Below are 19,432 nucleotides of genomic sequence, written 5' to 3'. Positions count from 1 at the left end.
GCTTATTTCACTTAGCATCACACCCAGTGTCTTTTTCAAACAAGGTGACAGAGAAGGAGGTGAGAACAGTCAAACTCTGGTATACTCCACTTAAGCCCGTGTTCCATTTTTTGAGAGACAGTATCAACTTCTTTCTTTTGGGGAAGCTTCATTCCAGGGGCTTTCTCAGTCTCACGGGGAGCTCACAGAAGAGAGGGACACCCTGAGCTGGCAACAAGGAGGCCATGAGGCATGCATCCTGGAGCTGGAAATGACATCCTGGCCATCAGTAAGAAAGTGCTGACAGAGAAGGTACAGCTGGAAAGGTGAAGGTGCCTCCTCTACCCCCGTCACTTCCCTTCATTTCCTGTTACCCCCAAACTCCAGCCTCCTGTTTCAGGCAGGTGATCCGGCTCTCTGTCTTATTTGGTTCTTTCCCTTTTTTACTTTCACTCAGGGTATTCCGCTTACTGGGGATATCTTCCCCTGCCTAGCTCTCTTCCTTTTTTCCTAAGCCTATTCTATGTTACTCACCTTGAGAAGTAATCATTGTTACCACTTATGGTGCAGCAAAGGCTTAACAGGAGCTAGGAGCAGAGGATTTGGAAGAAGAGAATAAATAAAACAGCACAAGAGAGGATGGATTTCAGATATGACCACAGCAAAGAAGATCAGACTCCTTTCTCGCCGTTAGGAAATGTGAGAACTGGTGATCCAGGAATGTTATGGAATCTCTCCTCTGAAAAAAAGTATAAATCATAGAATCTGAGCAGCAGGAAGAGTGTAAGGTATTTAAGAGGGTATGTGAGAGAAGATCACTACCTCAGAAGGCAGCCTCTTTCAAAAGCAGATAGCTATCATTTTTGTATCTCTTATATTGAACAAAACACCTCCATCCTATGACTTTCTTCCGTTGGTCCTGGTTTAGACCTCTGGAGCCACACAAATGAATTTCTTTCCTTTGCTGGAAAACTATTATTTCTATCAAATAGCACAAATATTGACCTCTTCCCATGCCTGTCCTTCAAATTTTCTCCAGGAGAAATCATACTAGTTCTTTCTTTCATCGAATAACATAATCATTCAGTACTGGTAGATTATATATATATAATTATATATATTATATATATAATATTATATATTATAAATAATTATATATAATTATAAAATATATAATTATAATTATATAATATATAATTATAATTGTATAACATATGTAATATATAATATATAATATTATAATTATATATAATGATAAATATATATATATATATATATATATATATATATATATATCTCTTTAAAGGAAAGAGACATTCTACCCCAAGGCCCAGAGTAAAAAGTGAGTTTTTACTAAGGCTTCTTCATTGCAGGATATGGTAGTTTTGCCCCAAGGAAATACTATTGTGAGGTAAGAATGGTTTTAACAATTATTAATGGTTAAACAACAAAAGAAGAAAAAATACTTTGTGATGTGAAAATTATGTGAAATTCAGATCCCAGGGTTCACAAATAAAGTTTTATTGGAACAGCCATGCTTATTCTTGTACATCTTGTCTGTCGCTGCTTTCACACTACAGTGGCAGAATTGAGGAGTTGCCACAGAATCCACATGGCCTGTCTAAAATATTGACTGTCAGCCCCTTTACAGAAAAAGTCTGCCAACTTCTGACCTAGATCCAAAGTTTATGATCAATAACAGCTGCCTCTTGTCTAGAAAAGATTAGATTCTGATCTCTTAATTGAGTGAAAACAACTAGGAAGCCATCTTAATTGAGTGAAAACAACTTGGAAGCAATCAGCAGAAACTTTCTTAAAGTGATACCTAGAGAGAAAAGAAAAACTGTTTCTAGATTGTGCTCTAGAACGAGGAATCTTGGGTACTCAGGGTTTACAACAGGATCACCTTCATCTCGGGATTTGAGCATCGCATCCCAGAGACAAGTGGAGGTCTGGGCCCAGAGGAGCACCAGTAGAAGAGCTCAAGACAGAAGTCCGAGTCCTTCATTTCTTCTGTGGTGACCAAATGGTTACCTGATATTCATGTCCCCACACACCAGGTGAGAGACACGGTGAAGGCCCTGACTCAAGAACAGGAGAAGCTCCTTGTCGATAGAAAGACGTGCAAACAGACAAGGAGCAAAGCAAGGTAAGGGCTCAGAGTCAGTTTGTTTTCTCAATTGTTCTTCCAGTGTCTGTTGAGTCCCTTCTACGTGCTGGGCACCAAATGGCATGTAAATATAAAGAGAGCATTGTGTATGCTCTCCTAGGAAACACAAAATGTTTACCTAAAGAGGGATTAGTCAAAGTGGAATCTATTAAGCCTTACTAGAGAAGAAGAAAATGTTACCATTCTCCACAGAGGTGGACAAGAGCACATCTCCTTAGGAACATCAGAAAGGGCTTTAAAAAAGAAGGGCATAAACTCACAGTACATTTTCAAAACTTTTTAGCAGCAAAACTCTCCTCCCCACCCCCTAGTAAACTTATGTGGAACCTCACTAATTAAAAGAAACAATATTTTATTGATATAAATTATTTTGATAAATCCAAATGTATAATGTTGACCTATAAAGTGGCAAAAGTAATCAGGTAATTCTGATGAATGCCAAACTTGGAACAAATGTTTATTCGGCCCACTTTGGTATTTCATGAATACTTTAGTGGTCAGAATTTCGAGAACATCTGGAAGAGGTTTATAGCTTCTACCTTGTATTTTTGTTGCGTATGCACATGTGTTATTTCCTCATCTAGCCTATAAACTACCTGGGGACAAGGGTGTATGAGTCATCTCTGTAACTGCCACAATATTTAAGCCATTTATTGAACACAACAGACATTCAATATATATTGTTAAATAAATGTATTCAGATGTGCCAGCCATGGTGGGAAGCCAGCTAGAGACCATGGGGAGGGTTTTCTTACAGACTTAGGACCTGATTGGGGCTAGGGTGTTGAGGAGAAGCCCCCTGGTTTGACATATATAACGCCTTTCCCCCACTGAGAGAGTTGGTCTTCTGAAGGCCCCGCTTACAATGCAACAAAGCCAAAGCTGCCATCCAGGACACGTTGTACCCCGAAGATCAGATTAGAGTGAAATTTTGTTCAGCCATGAATCTGGTCAGAAAATTTTTGATCTGTTAAATCCAAACTTCAGGTCTACCTGTCAACAGTTTGTGGAGAAGTACATTAAACTACAGAAACTCAGAGAAACAGATGAAGAGAAGATATTTGTGGTAACAGAGAAGGTTTCATCGACAGAAGGTATCATTTTAAGACAAGTAGGAGAAGCAAGGACTCAAAAGGAAGAGAGTCATGTTTCCTGGGAACCTGAACCTGCAGGTGTCAAACCTCAAACAATGTTGGAAAAAAACAAAAAACCAAAACCAAAACCAAAAACCAGCCTCTGGAAGAAGCTCTACAGGACCATCATTTGGAAGAAGAATCTGAATAGTCTAAGGGTCTCTCACCTCCCCAAAGAACATATATATCGTGTATACTGACATCCAAACTGTATTCACTAGATGAATATTGAACTGCTTTTAACAGCTGAATTGTGTCAATGTTTCCTGATCTCTAAGGCATTATGTTTTCCTTCTTTTAGTTCCTATTTCTAGGTTGTCATAAAGCTCAGTTTCATAGTTTGAATGAACTTTTATATTACGACAGTATTAAGTAAAGAATTCCTTGGTTGCTTTTAAGTAAATTTACTTTAAAATCGTAAATAGCATGAGGAAAATTTTATAATATTGTTTCAATGGGACTTGTTCTGTGTAGGTTTGCTTGGATTTTTGCATTAACATGTGGGTTGGTTCTATTTAATCCTTTGGTATCTTTCTCATTTCTGGGTCCATTAGGCTTTTACTTGTGCATTATGGTATGTCCCCTGGGCCAGCTGTTTCTGTCTGCAGATCATCTTTACATTTTGCTATAGAATTATCGATCTTCAACTTGAGCAGCCAAGCTGACTTGTGCTTCGAGGTAAGAGTGAGAGCCTATCATTGATGATAGACAAAGGTCAAAACTATAACTTTATTCTCATAGATTGAGTATGCTGGAGATGATTAGCATAGGCCGAGCATAGTAGTTCGCTCAGTAAAGATTTCAATGAATAAGTGATTACATCCAGTTAAAGACTGAATGCAGATGACATCTCTATTGATAACTGGATTGCCAACACGGAGCCAGTTAATTTAGATGCCGTTCTCCACCAGCATCCACCTGCCTCCCTGGTGTTGAGATGTGCTTACAAGACCTTACTAACTGTTCTGCTTTATTCATTTTCCATATCTTCTACTGAATAATTGAAATATTCCTCTGAAAAAAAAGCATAAATGTATTCTATGAATAATGAACAAAAATGAATGAATGAACTTTAATATAAAGCTACAATTTAACACAGTATGATAAAGTTGATAGGGTGTGGTATCTTACACCCTTTGTAGAACAGGGATGATAATTGTAGGGATTTATTAAAGAGTAGAAATAAAATATGGAAGGTACTTGGCCATCTTGGGTGTTTAGTCATTGATAGCTTTCATAACCATGGTAACTGTACATAAACAAAGGAATGATATGGTATGATAGTGGGTAATTTTGTTATTGATAGCAAACAAAAAGGATATAAAAAGAGAGGGGGTGGGAGGAAGGTAAAGGTAGGTAACAAAAGTGAACTCAGTACAATGTGGAGAAAAGTTCAAACAAAAAGGGAAATAGAATAATGACAACAATCTACCGAAATGCTAAATGGGATTTGTATCACAAGATACCCTTCTTGCTCCAATAACCAATGATGCAAAGGAAATCAAGGATAGCATTTATTAAAAGGAAAATTAATTTTATCAAAAAGTTATAATAAAATTCTCTTTTTCCATCTTCATTTTGATTATCCTATAAACATGTGAATATGGGACCTATGAACTGAATTGCTGAAATAATTAGTGTGAGCTTACCCGAGGGCTGGGGGGCTGTGGCCCCACACACATATAACTATGATAAAACTAGTTGTGATAATGAATTTTCTTTTATTGAATACATGCCTCCACTTCCAGAAATATGAATGATCTGAATAAGCAACAGGTCTTGCTTGAGCCAAACTTCTATCCTAACTAACCCCCATACTTTCTATGATTTGAAATCCATAATTTTGCATTTTAAAGGACTTTTAGTTCAAAAGTCCCTCAACAAAAGACAAATCCCCCTTGATAGGGAAATCCTTACCATCAACTAATACCCTAGGTGAAGTATGATACCAGTTAGCTACTAACACCCTCAGAGAATGGAGTAGGCACCTCACCTAAAGACAAGAAAAAAAAGTGGGCTGCAGGGAGGGGAGGAGGGGGGAGGGCTTGAGCTGCAAAGAAAAGAGAAAAAGCAATAAGAAAAGACATAAAAGGGTCCTGGTTACCTTACAGTTTCTCTGGTCAGGCTTTGGGACCTACATTCATTTGTAACCATTTTGTTTTTTGTTTTTTTTTTGCACCTAGTTAGGCATGGTCAGTATTGAAAGCACAGATTCTACTCTGGTTATAAAGGCCTTAAATGTTAGCCTGGGTCAGTGGGGTAGAGAAGGCTGACAGGACAAAACAGGGAAAAGAGCAAGACAACAGAAACCATTTGTTTCTCTGAAGCTTCCTCAGGCTTCCTCAGACAGTATTGGATCCCGGGGAACCTTTTCTTCAAAGTTCCCCACCTACAAAAATGGAACTGGAAAGCGACCGTGATACAGAACCAAATTCTTCGAGTACCAGGGCATTTGAAGTCAGGTTCTGGAGTTTTCTTTGAATTTGAATTTATAATTAGTAGATGTCTAAACCCAGGAGATATTGTCTAAGTGTGTTCAACCTCCTTAACATCAAAGTAAAATCAAGCATTTAAAGGATGTCCTATCATTATGTTGAAAAGCAAAAACTCACCAGGACTCTGGAAGCTACTACAGTGAGGCTGCTGGTGTGGTGGGAAGGAATGGGTTTTGGAATCACGCTGACCTTTGTTAGGATCCTGGTGCTTTTCAGAACTTTGAATACACCTCTTAATTTCTTTAACCTCAATTCCTTCATTTATATATGAAAAAGATAATATCTGTTCTGCAGAGATGAAAGGATAAAGATAATACACAGAAAGCACTTAGTATATAATTATACCTGGCTATACTACCTTTAGCAACTTTGAGCTGTGATTATTATTAGCTCAATTCTAGGATACGGCCTTGACCAGAGCATGAGATATTAAATACTGATACAGTTTCACTCTGTTCACGTTTGGCTGCACCTTGATTCTAAGGCTTCCAAGTAAAAAATAAGAAAACAGTAAACTCAGATCAGGATGCTTAGGAGACCCTAACCGCTACAACTGAGAAAAGCTGCGAGTGTAGGATTGGTCTTCTAGAGCCTACTCGAATATAGAGAAGACCTGTTTGTTCTTCATCATCATGAACACCCTCATACAACAATCTAACGAACGCTTGACTGTGGCTGTTTTAACACATCATGTGCTGAGGTACTTAACCATCCTTTACGTCTACACATCTCTAGTACATGCTGCCCTTTTGGTATATTTGCGTTTAAGAGCAGAATCACCTAAAATGGATAATGCACTGCTCTACCAAATGAGCTTAGTCACTGTGAACAGTAAACTGAGCTAAATTGTTTTTCATCTATAATACAGGAAAGCATAAGGACAGAATATTTACATATCTAAAAATTTTTATATCAATACAGTTATACTTTATTGCAAGTTTTATCTGGAACTTTGCCTCAGAAAAGCTTAGGTATCATGACCTACACACCTCTTTTTCTAGCCTTTTCTAGAATTGTATATTTAAAACTTAATTTATCTGATAGAAATACACATAAATGTGACCACAATTTCCAGATGCAGATGAGACTTATTAACAGATTAAGATCCACTGTTAACTTAAGAGGTTAGCAAGTGATCCATATCCCAACTGGAAAATAGAAACTTGGAATACACTCTATCCTCTGCCCTTTCCTTATGTATGTAAACAATTTATTCTGTTCAGGTAAATATAGCAAAAGACAGTATAGCAAGATCAAAGATATGTTCTCTATTTCTGACATTGTAGCTTATTAAGTAGTCCTACCGCTTAGCCCCATTTACATGGGTTTTAACACCAAAACTCACAGCATAAACAATAAGAGTGCATAAACTACAAATGATGTGTCTCTAGCAAATGAAGGAAACATCACACTCATGTAGAAATAAAAGAAAGAAAATGTATCAAAAAAGAATCAGGACTTCTTCAAAATGAGGTGTTTCTGGTGGGCTTTTCAAATTCCTATTTCATTGGCTGTTTTTCTATTTGAGAATGCAAGTAAATTTGTACAGTTTCATTGGATCACCATATAACTTTCTCATAAAAGTTGATGAAATCACAGATTGTTACTGCCAAAAGATTTCTAATTTGTAAGACAAAAATGTTGGTGAGCCAAACCAATGCAGAACCCGGTCTACATTTTCCTCTCCTGTTCTTTTCCTGCACTAGCAATACAATGCAACTTACATCACATATTTAGATGACATATTTATAACACCCAAGCTCCCACTGCCACATCTGAATTGATTCAAATTTTTAAACCCAAGTAACCTAAATACCTCTGATTTTCCAGAACTGCCAAGGGACCATCTAGGTAGATCTTCTCAGGCTTTCTAGAATTGACTCAAATAGGAGATATCTAAATCTTCTTGCTGGATCCTGAAAATATAGACATCTACATGGCATGTAATGAAAAATGAGATGAATGGTGTAAAGTGCCTGTCAGAAAGCCTGACACATTATAAGTTTCAATAATTGGTAGCTCTTGCTGCCTCTGTTGTTAGACAAAATAACTAAAAAGCTGCCAAACTTGAACTTCATCTTATCCTATTCTGCCTCTGAATAGCTGTATATTTTGTGTCTCCCTCTCTCTCTGCCCTCCCCTGCTCATGCTCTCTCTCTCTCTCTCTTTCAAAAAATAAACAAACATTAAAAATATATTAAAATACTATATAAATTTCTGGAATTATCACCATTATTATAAATGATAAATTCTACTTTAAAATATCTCCCTTTTTTAACATGGCCCACATTTGATTCATATGCCTTGACTGTCCTCACCAATCCCCTATCCTGTGACATTGATGACATACTTTCAAAGCTAAATCTATTCCCATAATTCATAAAGATGTCTTTAGGTTAAATGGTAAATGTTATGTATATGTAGAAAATACTTCAGTAGAGCAACTAGCAACAGTATACTGAAGTAAAGGGAGGGTTGAAGGCAGACAAATATATAATCCTGGTGTCTTCCTGAGAAGAAGGCCAATGTTTATTGAAAGGGATATGTTGTTGAGAAAAGACTTTAAAGTTTAATCCACCCTTGTGCTCCTGAGTAGTATGTACATTAGAAAATGATCACAAGTACAAATCCCTTGAATAAATGGTCTTTATAATATCAGAGAAAAAACCTTATTCTTCTCCCTCCACTGCCTATAAAATTTATTTTATGGGGCCAGTTCTTCTAATATGAAATGGAATTTCAGGTCACACTACTTTCTGTTAACTTTCAAAAGAAAAGAAAAAAAAAAGCCCTCTGGTCACGTTAGTCCCACAAAAAGGACTTTAGACTTAATTTAAACTGAAGCTTCTTTCATCCCACTACAACATATCCAAATCCTCCAGTTGGGAAGAAGGGTCCTGGTTGTGTCTCTATGTGCTGCACCAACTTCTCCTGGCCTCTCCCCCCACAGTTGAGGAAGGCTTCTGTGTCCTTCAGAGTTGAAATTTGCAGGGGGTAGTTAAGGAGGCAGGAAATGTCATTTTTTCTTTCTCTGGCCTAGAGAGTAATTTAAGACAGACTCTTCTGGCCGTTTCTGTGGGTCTTTGGAGATGGTACCATTCATTTGTGATCTCTAATGTGCATTATCTTCAGTGGGGTAAATGCACTTCCTCTGACTAGTCACACACAAGTTCTCCTTCAAATTTTTATGTGTTGGACACGCTTTTAGCCTCTCTACTCAGGTCTCTCATTTCTCCATATAATCCAATCAGCCAGATGTAAGCAGACCCAAACCAGTTGACCCACCCTTGACTGGGATGTTGCTCCTTCTCAAATGTAGCCCTTGCTTTCTTCTGCCCCCTTACAGAAGGATCCACCCCAGCTCTTTGCCTTCTAGACGTTTTAGCACGAATCAGACCAGTCCCTGCATCCTCCAAACTGCAGAGGACAAATATAAAGCAAACCTCTAAAAGTCATGCTCACTAAGGTTTGGCAAAATAATGTCCTACCCTACCCTGAAACTGAAAAGGATGGTAGGCACCTGCCATAGGAGATGCTAAAACCTTCTGTAGCACTAATGTGATTCAAACAGTAAGTTATGAGCAAAAGTGTAGGCAAACAAGTCCCGGGTACAGACTGAGTCCATAACTAGATCCAGTAAAATTGAAAATGTGATATATGATAAATACTTCAATAATAGTTCATGAGGAAAAAATGTATGTTATGTAATAAATGATATTGATATCATAATTAGATCTCATCTGGAAATAAAATAGTGTTAGCCCTACTTAATGTCATGTTAAAAAATGAAAAGAGCAATGGATTAAATATTTAATGTAAAATATGAAAATATTTTCAAAAATAAGAAAGTATGAGTCAGGAAAAAACTTCGAAGGAAAAAAAAAAGAAACTATACTGGAAAATATTTAGAGTTGATTTCATAATAATACAAATTACACAAAGGCAAAAAAATACAACAAGTAAGGTAAATAAAATGGGAAAGAAATAGAGAAAAGGTTTAAAAAATATATAAGACAGAAATATATAAATATATAAAGAAATATATATTATAGATAAAGAATATATATTATATATAATATATAAAGAAATATGTAAAAGAGGAAATGCAAATGGATGAAAAAAATTAGGAAAGGTTTTTTGTAAAAGGTGCTAAATCTCACTAGCAGCTAAGGAAATACAACTCAACACAACACAATACCCTCATTTTTCATATATTAAGCAAACAATATATTTGAAAATTCATAACATTTAGTGAAATGGAGTATAAAAATGGTGAAGTTGTGAACTGCAGTACACATTGTTTCTGTAATGTCACTTTTGGAAATCTGGTCTATAGAAATGGACATATTTCTTTCTAAGAGATTCATGATGAACACAAGATTCAGGTGGATGATTACCTTGAACTGGATGAGACAGAAGGTGGGTTGGTGGGGAAAATCAGACAGATGCAGTTTATTGATAAGGTGTTAGGTTTTGCAGATAAAAGCATCCATGCATGGGCAATCATGAGACCAAGTTGTAAACGAAGGGGTATGATTAATGTAATTCTACGTTCCTGAGGCCCCATAAGTTTTTTGTCCAAATGAAGGATTTCTAAAAGGGTTACTTTATGTATGTATGTATGTATGTATTTAATGTTTTTAGAGAGAAAGAGCACAAGTAAGGGAGAGGGGCAGAGGGAGAGAGAGAGAGAGAGAGAATCTTAAGCAGGTTCCACTCTCAGTGCAGAGCCTGACATGGGGCTCTATCCCATGACCCTGAGAACATAACCTGAGCCAAAATCAGGAGTTGGAGGCTCAACCTACTGAGCCACCCAGGTGCCCTGAGGGCCACATTCCACATTTTAAAAACACAACACAGAAAAAAAAAAAGTATGAGGGATACATATGTCCCTTGGAATTAGTATATATTTTTTGTATTCTTTGGGTAAATACCCAGTAGTACCATTGCTGGATCCTAAGGTAGTTCTATTTTTAACTCTTTGAGGAACCTCCATACTGTTTTTCTAGAGTGGCTGCACCAGTTTGCACTCCCACCAAGAGTGTAGGAGACCTCCCTTTTCTCCTCATCCTCACTAACACCTGTTGTTTCTTGTGTTGCTGATTTTAGCCATTCTGACAGGAGTCAGGTGATATCTCATTGTAGTTTTCATTTGTATTTCCCTGGTGATGAGAGATGTCAAAATCTTTTCATGTGTCCATTTTTAATCAGATTATTTGAGGGGGTTGAGTTTATAAGTTATTTCTGTATTTTGGATACTAACCCTTTATCAGATATGTCATTTTCAAATATCTTCTCTCATTCTTCAGGTTGCCTTTCAGTTTTGTCAATTGTTTCCTTTGCTGTGCAGAAGCTTTTTATTTTGATGAAGTACCAGTAGTTTATTTTTCACCTTTGTTCCCTTGCCTCAGGAGACATATCTAATAAGAAGTTATTACAACCATGAATGGATAAAAAAGATGGATAGTATTCAAGCTGTACAGTTACCAGAAGTAAAGTTATTGAAAATGCACACATTTCACTTGGCATCTCCAGAACCTTCAGCTTTCTATGCCTGGTATGTTTGAGCATCTCCATTTTATGGAGGGTTATTTCCATCCTTGACAGCATCAGGTTTCCCCTTTTTCCCTTCAGGTACCTTTTCTCCCTTCTTTACAGGGCCTTTTTAGGTTTGGGCTCTGGCTTTGGAGGAGCAGGTTTAGCAGATAACCTTGCAATCTTTTCTGTGGCTCATCCTTCACCTTGGCTTTATCTCCTTTAGCATCCCCTTCAGGCTTTCTCTTGGGCATAGTGGTGATGGTGGTGGGACATAGGCACTAGACACATGGGTGCAGTGGTGTATGGGCTTTGTCCAGTCTGGGGGTCATTCTCACCCCCTTTTCTCCACACTGCTCTTTTATGTATATATGTATATAATGGAGTATATATAATATAATATAATATAATATAATATAACATAACATAATATAAATAATAGAATATTACTCAGCCATAAAAAAGAATGAAATCTTGCTATTTGTAATGATGTGGATGGAGCTAGAGAGTATTATGCTAAGTGAAATAAGTCAGCCAGAGAAAGACAAATACCACATGATTTTACTCATATGTGGAACTTAAGAAACAAAAGAAATGATCATAGGGGAGAAAAGAGAGACAAACCAAGAAACAGACTCTTGCCTTTAGAGAACAAAATGATGATTACAAGAGGGGAGATTGGTGGGGGGGGACTTATTAAATATGTAATGGGACTAAGAAGGGCATTTATTGTAATGAGCACAAGATGTTGTAGATAAGTGTTGAATCACTAAATTGTACACCTGAAAATAACATTACACTGTGTTAAGTAACTAAAATTTAATAAAAATTAAAAAAAAATAAATACTATTTAAATAGATTTTTAAAAATCATGAGGAACTACCTGAGTAAACAGTGCTCACTGAGAAGAAAGAACATGTGCAATGGAGTGAAGAGAACATACATAATGAGTTTGAAGTTCAGAGAGAGATAATCAGGAGGTGCAAACTCTGAAGGAAGTTTCTGAACTGTACAATCCACAATATAACCGTGATCTCAAAGCTTATTCAAAGGCAAGGATAATAGTTGGTTACTAGCCACACATAGATTCATTCCAATGCTTCGTGTTGGTATCTGTATAGCTCTAAGTCCCAATTTTTATCAGAACTTTTGCTGACATGACACCAAACTGGCATTGTTGTTACCAGAAGCATTATTCTATACTAGGGGTCAGCAAACCTGTTTCTGTAATGAGCTAAATAGTAAACATTTCAGGCATTGCAGGCTCTAGGATCACTGTCACAACTATTCAAAGCTGTCATTGATAGCAGCCATGGATAAAATTTAAATGGTTGAGTGGAGCTGTGTTCCACTAACACTCAATTCTATACATCCATGGTTAGTATGAATATCTTATAGTGGGGAAACAGGTATCAATATAGCATGCTTGACAGCTTGGTGAGATGGTGGTTAGGCCAGAACTTAGAGTTTAATGAATTATCCTTCAGTGGTTGCCACATCTTCCAATATGAGAAGAAACATAATCTCCTGATCCAGACTATAGGAATTTTTATAGCGGAATTATTACCAAGGAACACTATCTCTATAGCTGTAAGTTAGAGATGAGGACTTGAGGGAAGCAAACAGTAAAAAAAGTTTAAAGGAGACTTCTTAGTTATTTTTGGATGCCACCTCTTTGAATAAATATTTACCCACGGTCATCATCCCTTCCTCAGCAACAATGAAATACCGAAGTCCTTGACACTGTCACTGCTGCCCCTGCCTTTGCTCCCAACACTGAATGTGATTTCTTAACGTGCAGTAGTATTTTACCATATGCTTTGTTGCACCCAAAGACCTGTGCATGTGTTCCTCCACACTTTTCTGGTGAGTCCACTGGAGAAACCATTCACTAAAGAAGATTTACAGTCCCTTCCCTGCAGATGAAAATCCAGTGTGGTCAGTATCATGTTTAAGATGCTGGTCCTGTAAGTTGCCAAATAAAGTTCTAGGCAGGCAGGCACATGAATCAGGAAAGTAGGCTACCCTTTTAGTGTCTGTGTGTGTGTGTGTGTGTGTGTGTGTGTGTGTCCATACGCACGGGGTTGGTGTTGCTTACAAACAAGACAGAGCACAGTCACTGCAAAAACTGAGTTTGTTATTCACTTTAAAAATGAGGATGAAAAAAATGTGCTCAAAGATCCCCAAAGCTATCTTAAAATAATTCTGAATGGCTGGCAGAATAAAACCTAGTTTTGTTTCCAAACAGCTTCAAACTTATAAATACATAGGCAATGAAGGTGTAGACAGAGTTTGTAGACTGGCCTCAGAAAGACATCCTGGGTTCTGAAAGCATTGATAAGTCCCATCTTGATCCCACCTCTCTCCCAGCCCCTTACAGCTTTTAGAATATATTTATTAAATAGGTCTAGTGAAGGGAAAATATTCTCTCTGAATCTTATTATGTTGACTTGTTTATGTCTTCTTTCCTTCAGTCAGAACAAACAGTGCCTATGACTTCTTACCACCTAAGATAGTATTTGGCATAGAATAGGCACTTAGCAACTATTTGTTGAATGAAAGAACAATAATCTCATCAATTGTTTGAGGTAGATGCTATAATTATCCTTCAGCATAGGTTAAAAAACCGAAGCCAATGATCTTGTCCAAGAACACAACTCACCAGTGCTGAGGCTGGTTTAGCTGGTGCTTGTAAACATTCCATAGCATTTGTTTTATGTTAATCCAAACCATCCTTTCTACTTCATCCCAAATTTTACCTGGATCTGACTACCTCAGCAGGTGACATAGCCCCTAATCTTCACTCGTTCAATCTGGCTGGCAAATTACCAGTGGAATACCTGGTAAACACTGGTTATCTCCCATCAGTCTACTGTTCAGAAATGTTGGTGGCCATTGGGAGAAAACCAGTGTTTCATAGAAATGAATGTTCCTGTCCACAGCATTGCTCTAAGTTTATTGCTTCCAAGTTTATTTCTATTTTGGTATCATCTTTTCTTAGGTTATCCAGTTACCCAGAATTGTCAACATATTAAGAGTTTGTTCAATACATGAGTAAATCAATAAATAATTCTTTCTTACAAAAGACTTGTTAATAAGTCTATTCTAATGTCAGTATTCCATAGCAACTAAATTAGCCACATCCACGTGATACCATAATTTAGTATGTTTCTCATTTGGAAGGAAATATGCTTTACCTTCTTTATACCTTCATTTATTTTATGGGAATTACAATTTCAGTAAACAAAAAGTGTAACTACAAAGCGGTGTTCCTTTTTCTTCCCTTAGTATAATAAATAGCTGTGGGAAATATTTTACTTATTTTAATTTATCTTATTTTCAATACAGCTAATGTTAAAATGCTACCTTATACACTAAAATGGAAAATAGTTAAGTATCAAGATAAGCAAACAATTCCATTCCAATGGCCATTCTCCATTTCCTCCAGGTGCTTGAGTTCTAGGCTGTTCTTCTCTTTGCCCATCCTAAAGGGGAACTAGCTTTCATAATATACAGGAATATCTTGACCCTGGAAAATGAATCTAAAAGTCTTTAGAGGACTCCCAGGCAGTCTCATGCTCCATTTAATTACTATTTCATTCAGGACATTTACATTGAGCACTCACTACTAATTGAAGATTGGGACTATGCAGGGAGATTAGTAATAATCCCTAGGATTTAGGAATTTACTGTGGTGGGGTGTGAGGATTAGGTTGAGTAATAGGTAGTTTTAAAATAAGGTGATATAAGTCTAAACTCAGGGAATGACACGGTGCTATTGGGACATATAGAGAAGACATGTAAATCAGTCTTAACAACATTCAATAAAGCTTCTTAGGGGAGGTAGGTAATGGCTAGTTGAAACAAAAGGTCAGTGAGGATTTAGCTAGGGAAAATTAGTTGGAGGAAGAATACCATAGAAAAAGTTAGGTGAAAATGCTCAAAAAAAGAAAGAACATACCATATCCTGGGTGCTGCCAGTGTGGTTCAATCTAGTTAGGACCACAGTGTGAGTGAGATCATGTGAATATAAGAAGCTACAGAAGTAAACAATGGACTTAAAGTACTAATTCCTCCTCCTAGAAATGTTTTGTTTGGTTGTCTAAACTAGTAATGGGAACTAAACTCACTATTGAACTATCTACTATTTAATTTATAAAATTAAATATTTAAAAATTATTAAATAATTATTAGATATATCAGTAAATACATATAATTACATGGTAGGTTTTTCTATTTATCCAGAATGTTTATTTATAGAGTTTAAAGAATTAAAGGGGAGTTGTAATCACCAGTTTTAGAGTCAGCCATTTAAAGAAATTGTACCTTCTTAATACTATAGTACAACACTAAGGAAACATGTTATATGAGACAGTAAAGGTAATAGTAAATAGCAAAATAATGAAAATAGTGAATACTGTAATAATATGAATTTTTTAAAAGTTAGTCATTTCTCAAAACGAATACCACAAAAAAAGGTATTAGCAGTAAAATTAAGATTGGGAATATTCAATTCAGCCTTCACACATGCTATTTACTGGACACTTGGAAGGAATATTCATTTATTTTGACAAAATGGTGAGCAACTATCTATACTACTGGAAATTTTAGCTGAGGTCAAAATTGTAAATGGAAATAACTTCTCAGAACAATTCAGTAGTATTGTTTTGCTTTAATATATCATGAAGAATGTGCTTTCAAAATGTCAAATCTTGGTTTGCTAGGCGGAAGGTAGGGAAGGATTATATTACTTATGACATAAGAGTTTAAAATTGACTCAATGTCAAATTCCTCGAAGAACCAATAGTGAAAGCTTCAGGGCAGTTCCTTTATTCTGAGAGTGCCCTGTCCTGTTACTCTGGTCTGTGTTTAGGCAATCTGCCAAGCTTCTCTTGGCGGCTTTTCCTTTTACTTTATTTTTGTTTGTTGATTTTGTTTTTGGGGGGGGGGGTCTTCTCTTTATCATATCTATGTGTCAAAATTCTATTCAGGTGTAATGACAGTAAAATGAAACCCTGAAATCAAAGAGACATGTTTGCACTGCAGAAACGAGGCCCTAAGCGGATACGCGAAAACACGAAGTGTGAACTGCTAGCCACCCGTAGTTCAGAGTCTCAGGATCGGGCCCCGGCACCGGAAGTGGCCGCCCAGCTTGACTTCCGCTCCCAGAGTAAGAACTCCTGCGGCTCGCCCACTGGTTGCCCGAAAACCGCTAGGAGTCTGAGATTCTGAAGGCAGCGCGCCCTCCCTCGATGGCGGGAAAGTTTGTGGTGGTTGGCGGTGGCATCGCGGGTGTCACCTGTGCTGAGCAGGTAGGCTGACGCGCCGACAGTTCCGCCTCTTCCCTGACCCCGCGGCGGTGGCACTCAAGGCACCCTCTCGCCCCCACCTTGTCCTTCCAGATCCCGCTTTAGCCGCTTCTTTCCCCTCACCCCCGCACTCCTTGCTCTCAGATACTAGAGACTGCGTGGCGGCCCCTGTACGAAGTTCTTGGTACCTCGCAAGCTTCGCCTTAGGCGTAGGGAAGAGGAGTGGAGAGCAAGTTGGTGGTAGGTAGGACCCCAAAGCTGACTGAACCAGACTGTGGTGCTAGTTATGCCAGAGCAGACAAGAGGGCTTAAACTCGTAAATAGTTGGTCAGAAAATTCAGCCTCCATTGCTCATTAGCTGATTGAATTCAGCTTTCAGGTAGATGCCAGGTCCTTAGTTCCTCGTAAATTGAAAAACCCTTACGTAGTTTCCTATACTTTGAACTCCCAAGAAAGAAGAGATTTCATCTGTAGTAATGTTTTGTAAAACAACCAACAAGGGATTAAAAACAGCTGGGGAATGCTTTTCTAATTATAGTGAATAATCAGACTATACACACACACACACACACACACACACTCCAAAAAGAATTGTTTTGTTGATATAAAGTGAATGTAAGCAATCATTGAAGTCACAGAAGTAGTGCAGGAAATCCAAGCATTGTTTTCAAACTTCTAATCTTTAGGTGTGTATTTTCCATGTTTTCACCAAGTGAAACACCTGTTATCCAGGTACGGTACTAAGGGCTGAGTAATCACAAACAGAGCATGGTACCTCCTTTCTAGGGACTCGCAATCTAGTGGAAGAGACATGTGAATGAACCATTTCATCAGTGTGTTTGCCAACCTAAGGGTGTCTGGCGAGTTGACAGGGCATGAATTAGGGGGAGGTGTCCTTTTGTCTCAGTATAGAAAATGAGTAAAAGTTGACCAGGTGGACAAGAAAAACTAGATGGTCCAAAGGGAGGCAAGGATATATAATCTCAGGTAGGAAAGCACTACTGAGAGCAGCAAAGCTTAAAGAACATGGTGCTTGGGGAGGTGACCAGAGATGAAGCTGGGAAGGCTGGGAGAGACCACATCATGAAGTATCTTATTAAGTCTTGCTAATAACTAACAAGTGGGGCACCTGGGTGGCTCATTTAGTTGAATGTCCAACTCTTGATTTCAGCTCAGGTCATGATTTTACAGTTGTGGGATCAAGCCCCGTGGCAGGCTACATACTGAGCGAGGGGACTGCTTGGGATTCTCTCTCTCCCTCTGCCCCTCTCTCCTGCTTGTGCTCTCTTTCTAAAATAAAATTAAAAAAAAAAAAAATTAGCCAGAACTTGCAAGAAGTGAGATGATTTTGAGCAGTGGAGTAATGTGATCAAATGAAATATTTTGAGAGTTGATTAGCTCCAGTATGTTTGGGGCAGGGGCAGCTGGTTAAAATGAGACTGGAAGGCCAACTGGAAGGTGAATTTAGTGGTGTAAAGAAATTTTGAAGCCAGGTATAGCAATGAAAGCAAAGTGGGGAAATAACAATATATAGAGAGAAGAAAGATGGAAAGAATGGTAATATCATCAGATATTATAGAAAGTTCAAATAAGGTGATATTTAAAAAAATTTAGTGAATTTTAAGGGTCTGGAGGTGAAGTCAAGATGCTCCTTTTTTCTTTACTGAAGTATTGACATACAGTATTCATCAGGTGTACATCATAGTGATTGGCTATTTCTTTACATTATGAAATGATCATCTCAATAGGCATAGTTACCCCTTGTCACTACACAGTTATTACAGTGTTGACTATATTCCCTATGCTGTACATTACATCCCTATGACTTATTTATTTTATAACTGGAAATTTGTTCTTCTTAATCTCTTTAACCTATTTTTCCCTCTTCCCCCCAGCCCCAATCCCTTTCCACTCCATTAATAGTTTGTTTCCTGTATCTATGAGTCTGTTTTGTTTGCATTGTTTTTTCATTTTCCACAAATAAGTGAAATCATATAATATTTGTCTTTCTTTGACTTACTTCACTTAACATAATACCCGCTGGGTCCATTCATGTTGTCAAAAATGGCAAAATTTCATTTATAGCTGAATAGTATTTCACTGAATATATTTATACCACCTCTTCTTTATCCATTCATCAGGAGACACTTAGGTTGCTTCCATATCTTAGCTATTGTAAATAATGCTGTAGTGAACATAGGAATGCATGTATCTCTTTGAGCTGTGTTTTGGTTCTCTTCCCGTACATACCTAGAAGTAGAATTGCTGGATCATATGGTAGTTCTATTGTTAATTTTTTGAGGAACGTCCATACTGTTTTCCATGGTGGCTGCACCAATTTACATTCTGAAAAACAGTGTACAATGGTTCCCTTTTCCCCACATCCTCACCAACACTTGTTATTTCTTGTCTTTTTCATAATAGCCTATCTGACAGGGGTGAGGTGACATTTCATTGCAGTTTTGATTTGCATGAGTGATACTGAACATGTTTTGTTGTATCTAATGGCCATCTGTCTTCTTTGGAAAAATGTCTATCCAAGTTTTGCCCATTTACAAATTTTTTTAATAGTAAGTTGTGTAAGTTTTTAATATATTTTGGATATTAACCCCTATTGGATGTATGATTTGCAAGTATCCTCTCCCATTCAGTAGGTTGTCTTTCTGTCTTGTTGATGGTTTCCTTCTCTTTCCAAAAGCTTTTTAGTTTGACGTAATTTCTTTTGTTTGTTTTAGCTTTGTTTAACCTTGCCTGAGGAAAATGGCTCAAAAAATATTGCTAAGATTGGTGTTCAAGAGCTTACTGCTTATG

The 19,432-nt window shown here is 37.4% G+C and overlaps 1 protein-coding gene and 2 pseudogenes across 1 annotated transcript in view; 2 read left to right on the top strand and 1 right to left on the bottom strand.

Annotated features, from left to right (window-relative positions):
* Positions 1 to 2,861: 2,861 nt before the first annotated feature.
* LOC123591799 lies at positions 2,862 to 3,482 on the top strand (annotated as a pseudogene).
* Positions 3,483 to 11,295: 7,813 nt separating this feature from the next.
* LOC123591058 lies at positions 11,296 to 11,566 on the bottom strand (annotated as a pseudogene).
* A 4,887-nt stretch (positions 11,567 to 16,453) lies between these two features.
* Positions 16,454 to 19,432, top strand: part of LOC123589986 (pyridine nucleotide-disulfide oxidoreductase domain-containing protein 1) — a 29,294-nt gene continuing 26,315 nt past the window's right edge. Inside the window, exon 1 of the mRNA XM_045462675.1 lies at positions 16,454 to 16,624. Coding sequence (XP_045318631.1) covers positions 16,565 to 16,624 — 60 coding nt within the window. The 5' untranslated portion in view covers positions 16,454 to 16,564. The remainder of the gene's footprint in view (positions 16,625 to 19,432) is intronic.

This window comes from Leopardus geoffroyi, chromosome B4, assembly GCF_018350155.1.
Source record: "Leopardus geoffroyi isolate Oge1 chromosome B4, O.geoffroyi_Oge1_pat1.0, whole genome shotgun sequence".
Taxonomy (NCBI): domain Eukaryota; kingdom Metazoa; phylum Chordata; class Mammalia; order Carnivora; family Felidae; genus Leopardus; species Leopardus geoffroyi.
This window is presented reverse-complemented; position numbering and strand designations above follow the sequence as displayed.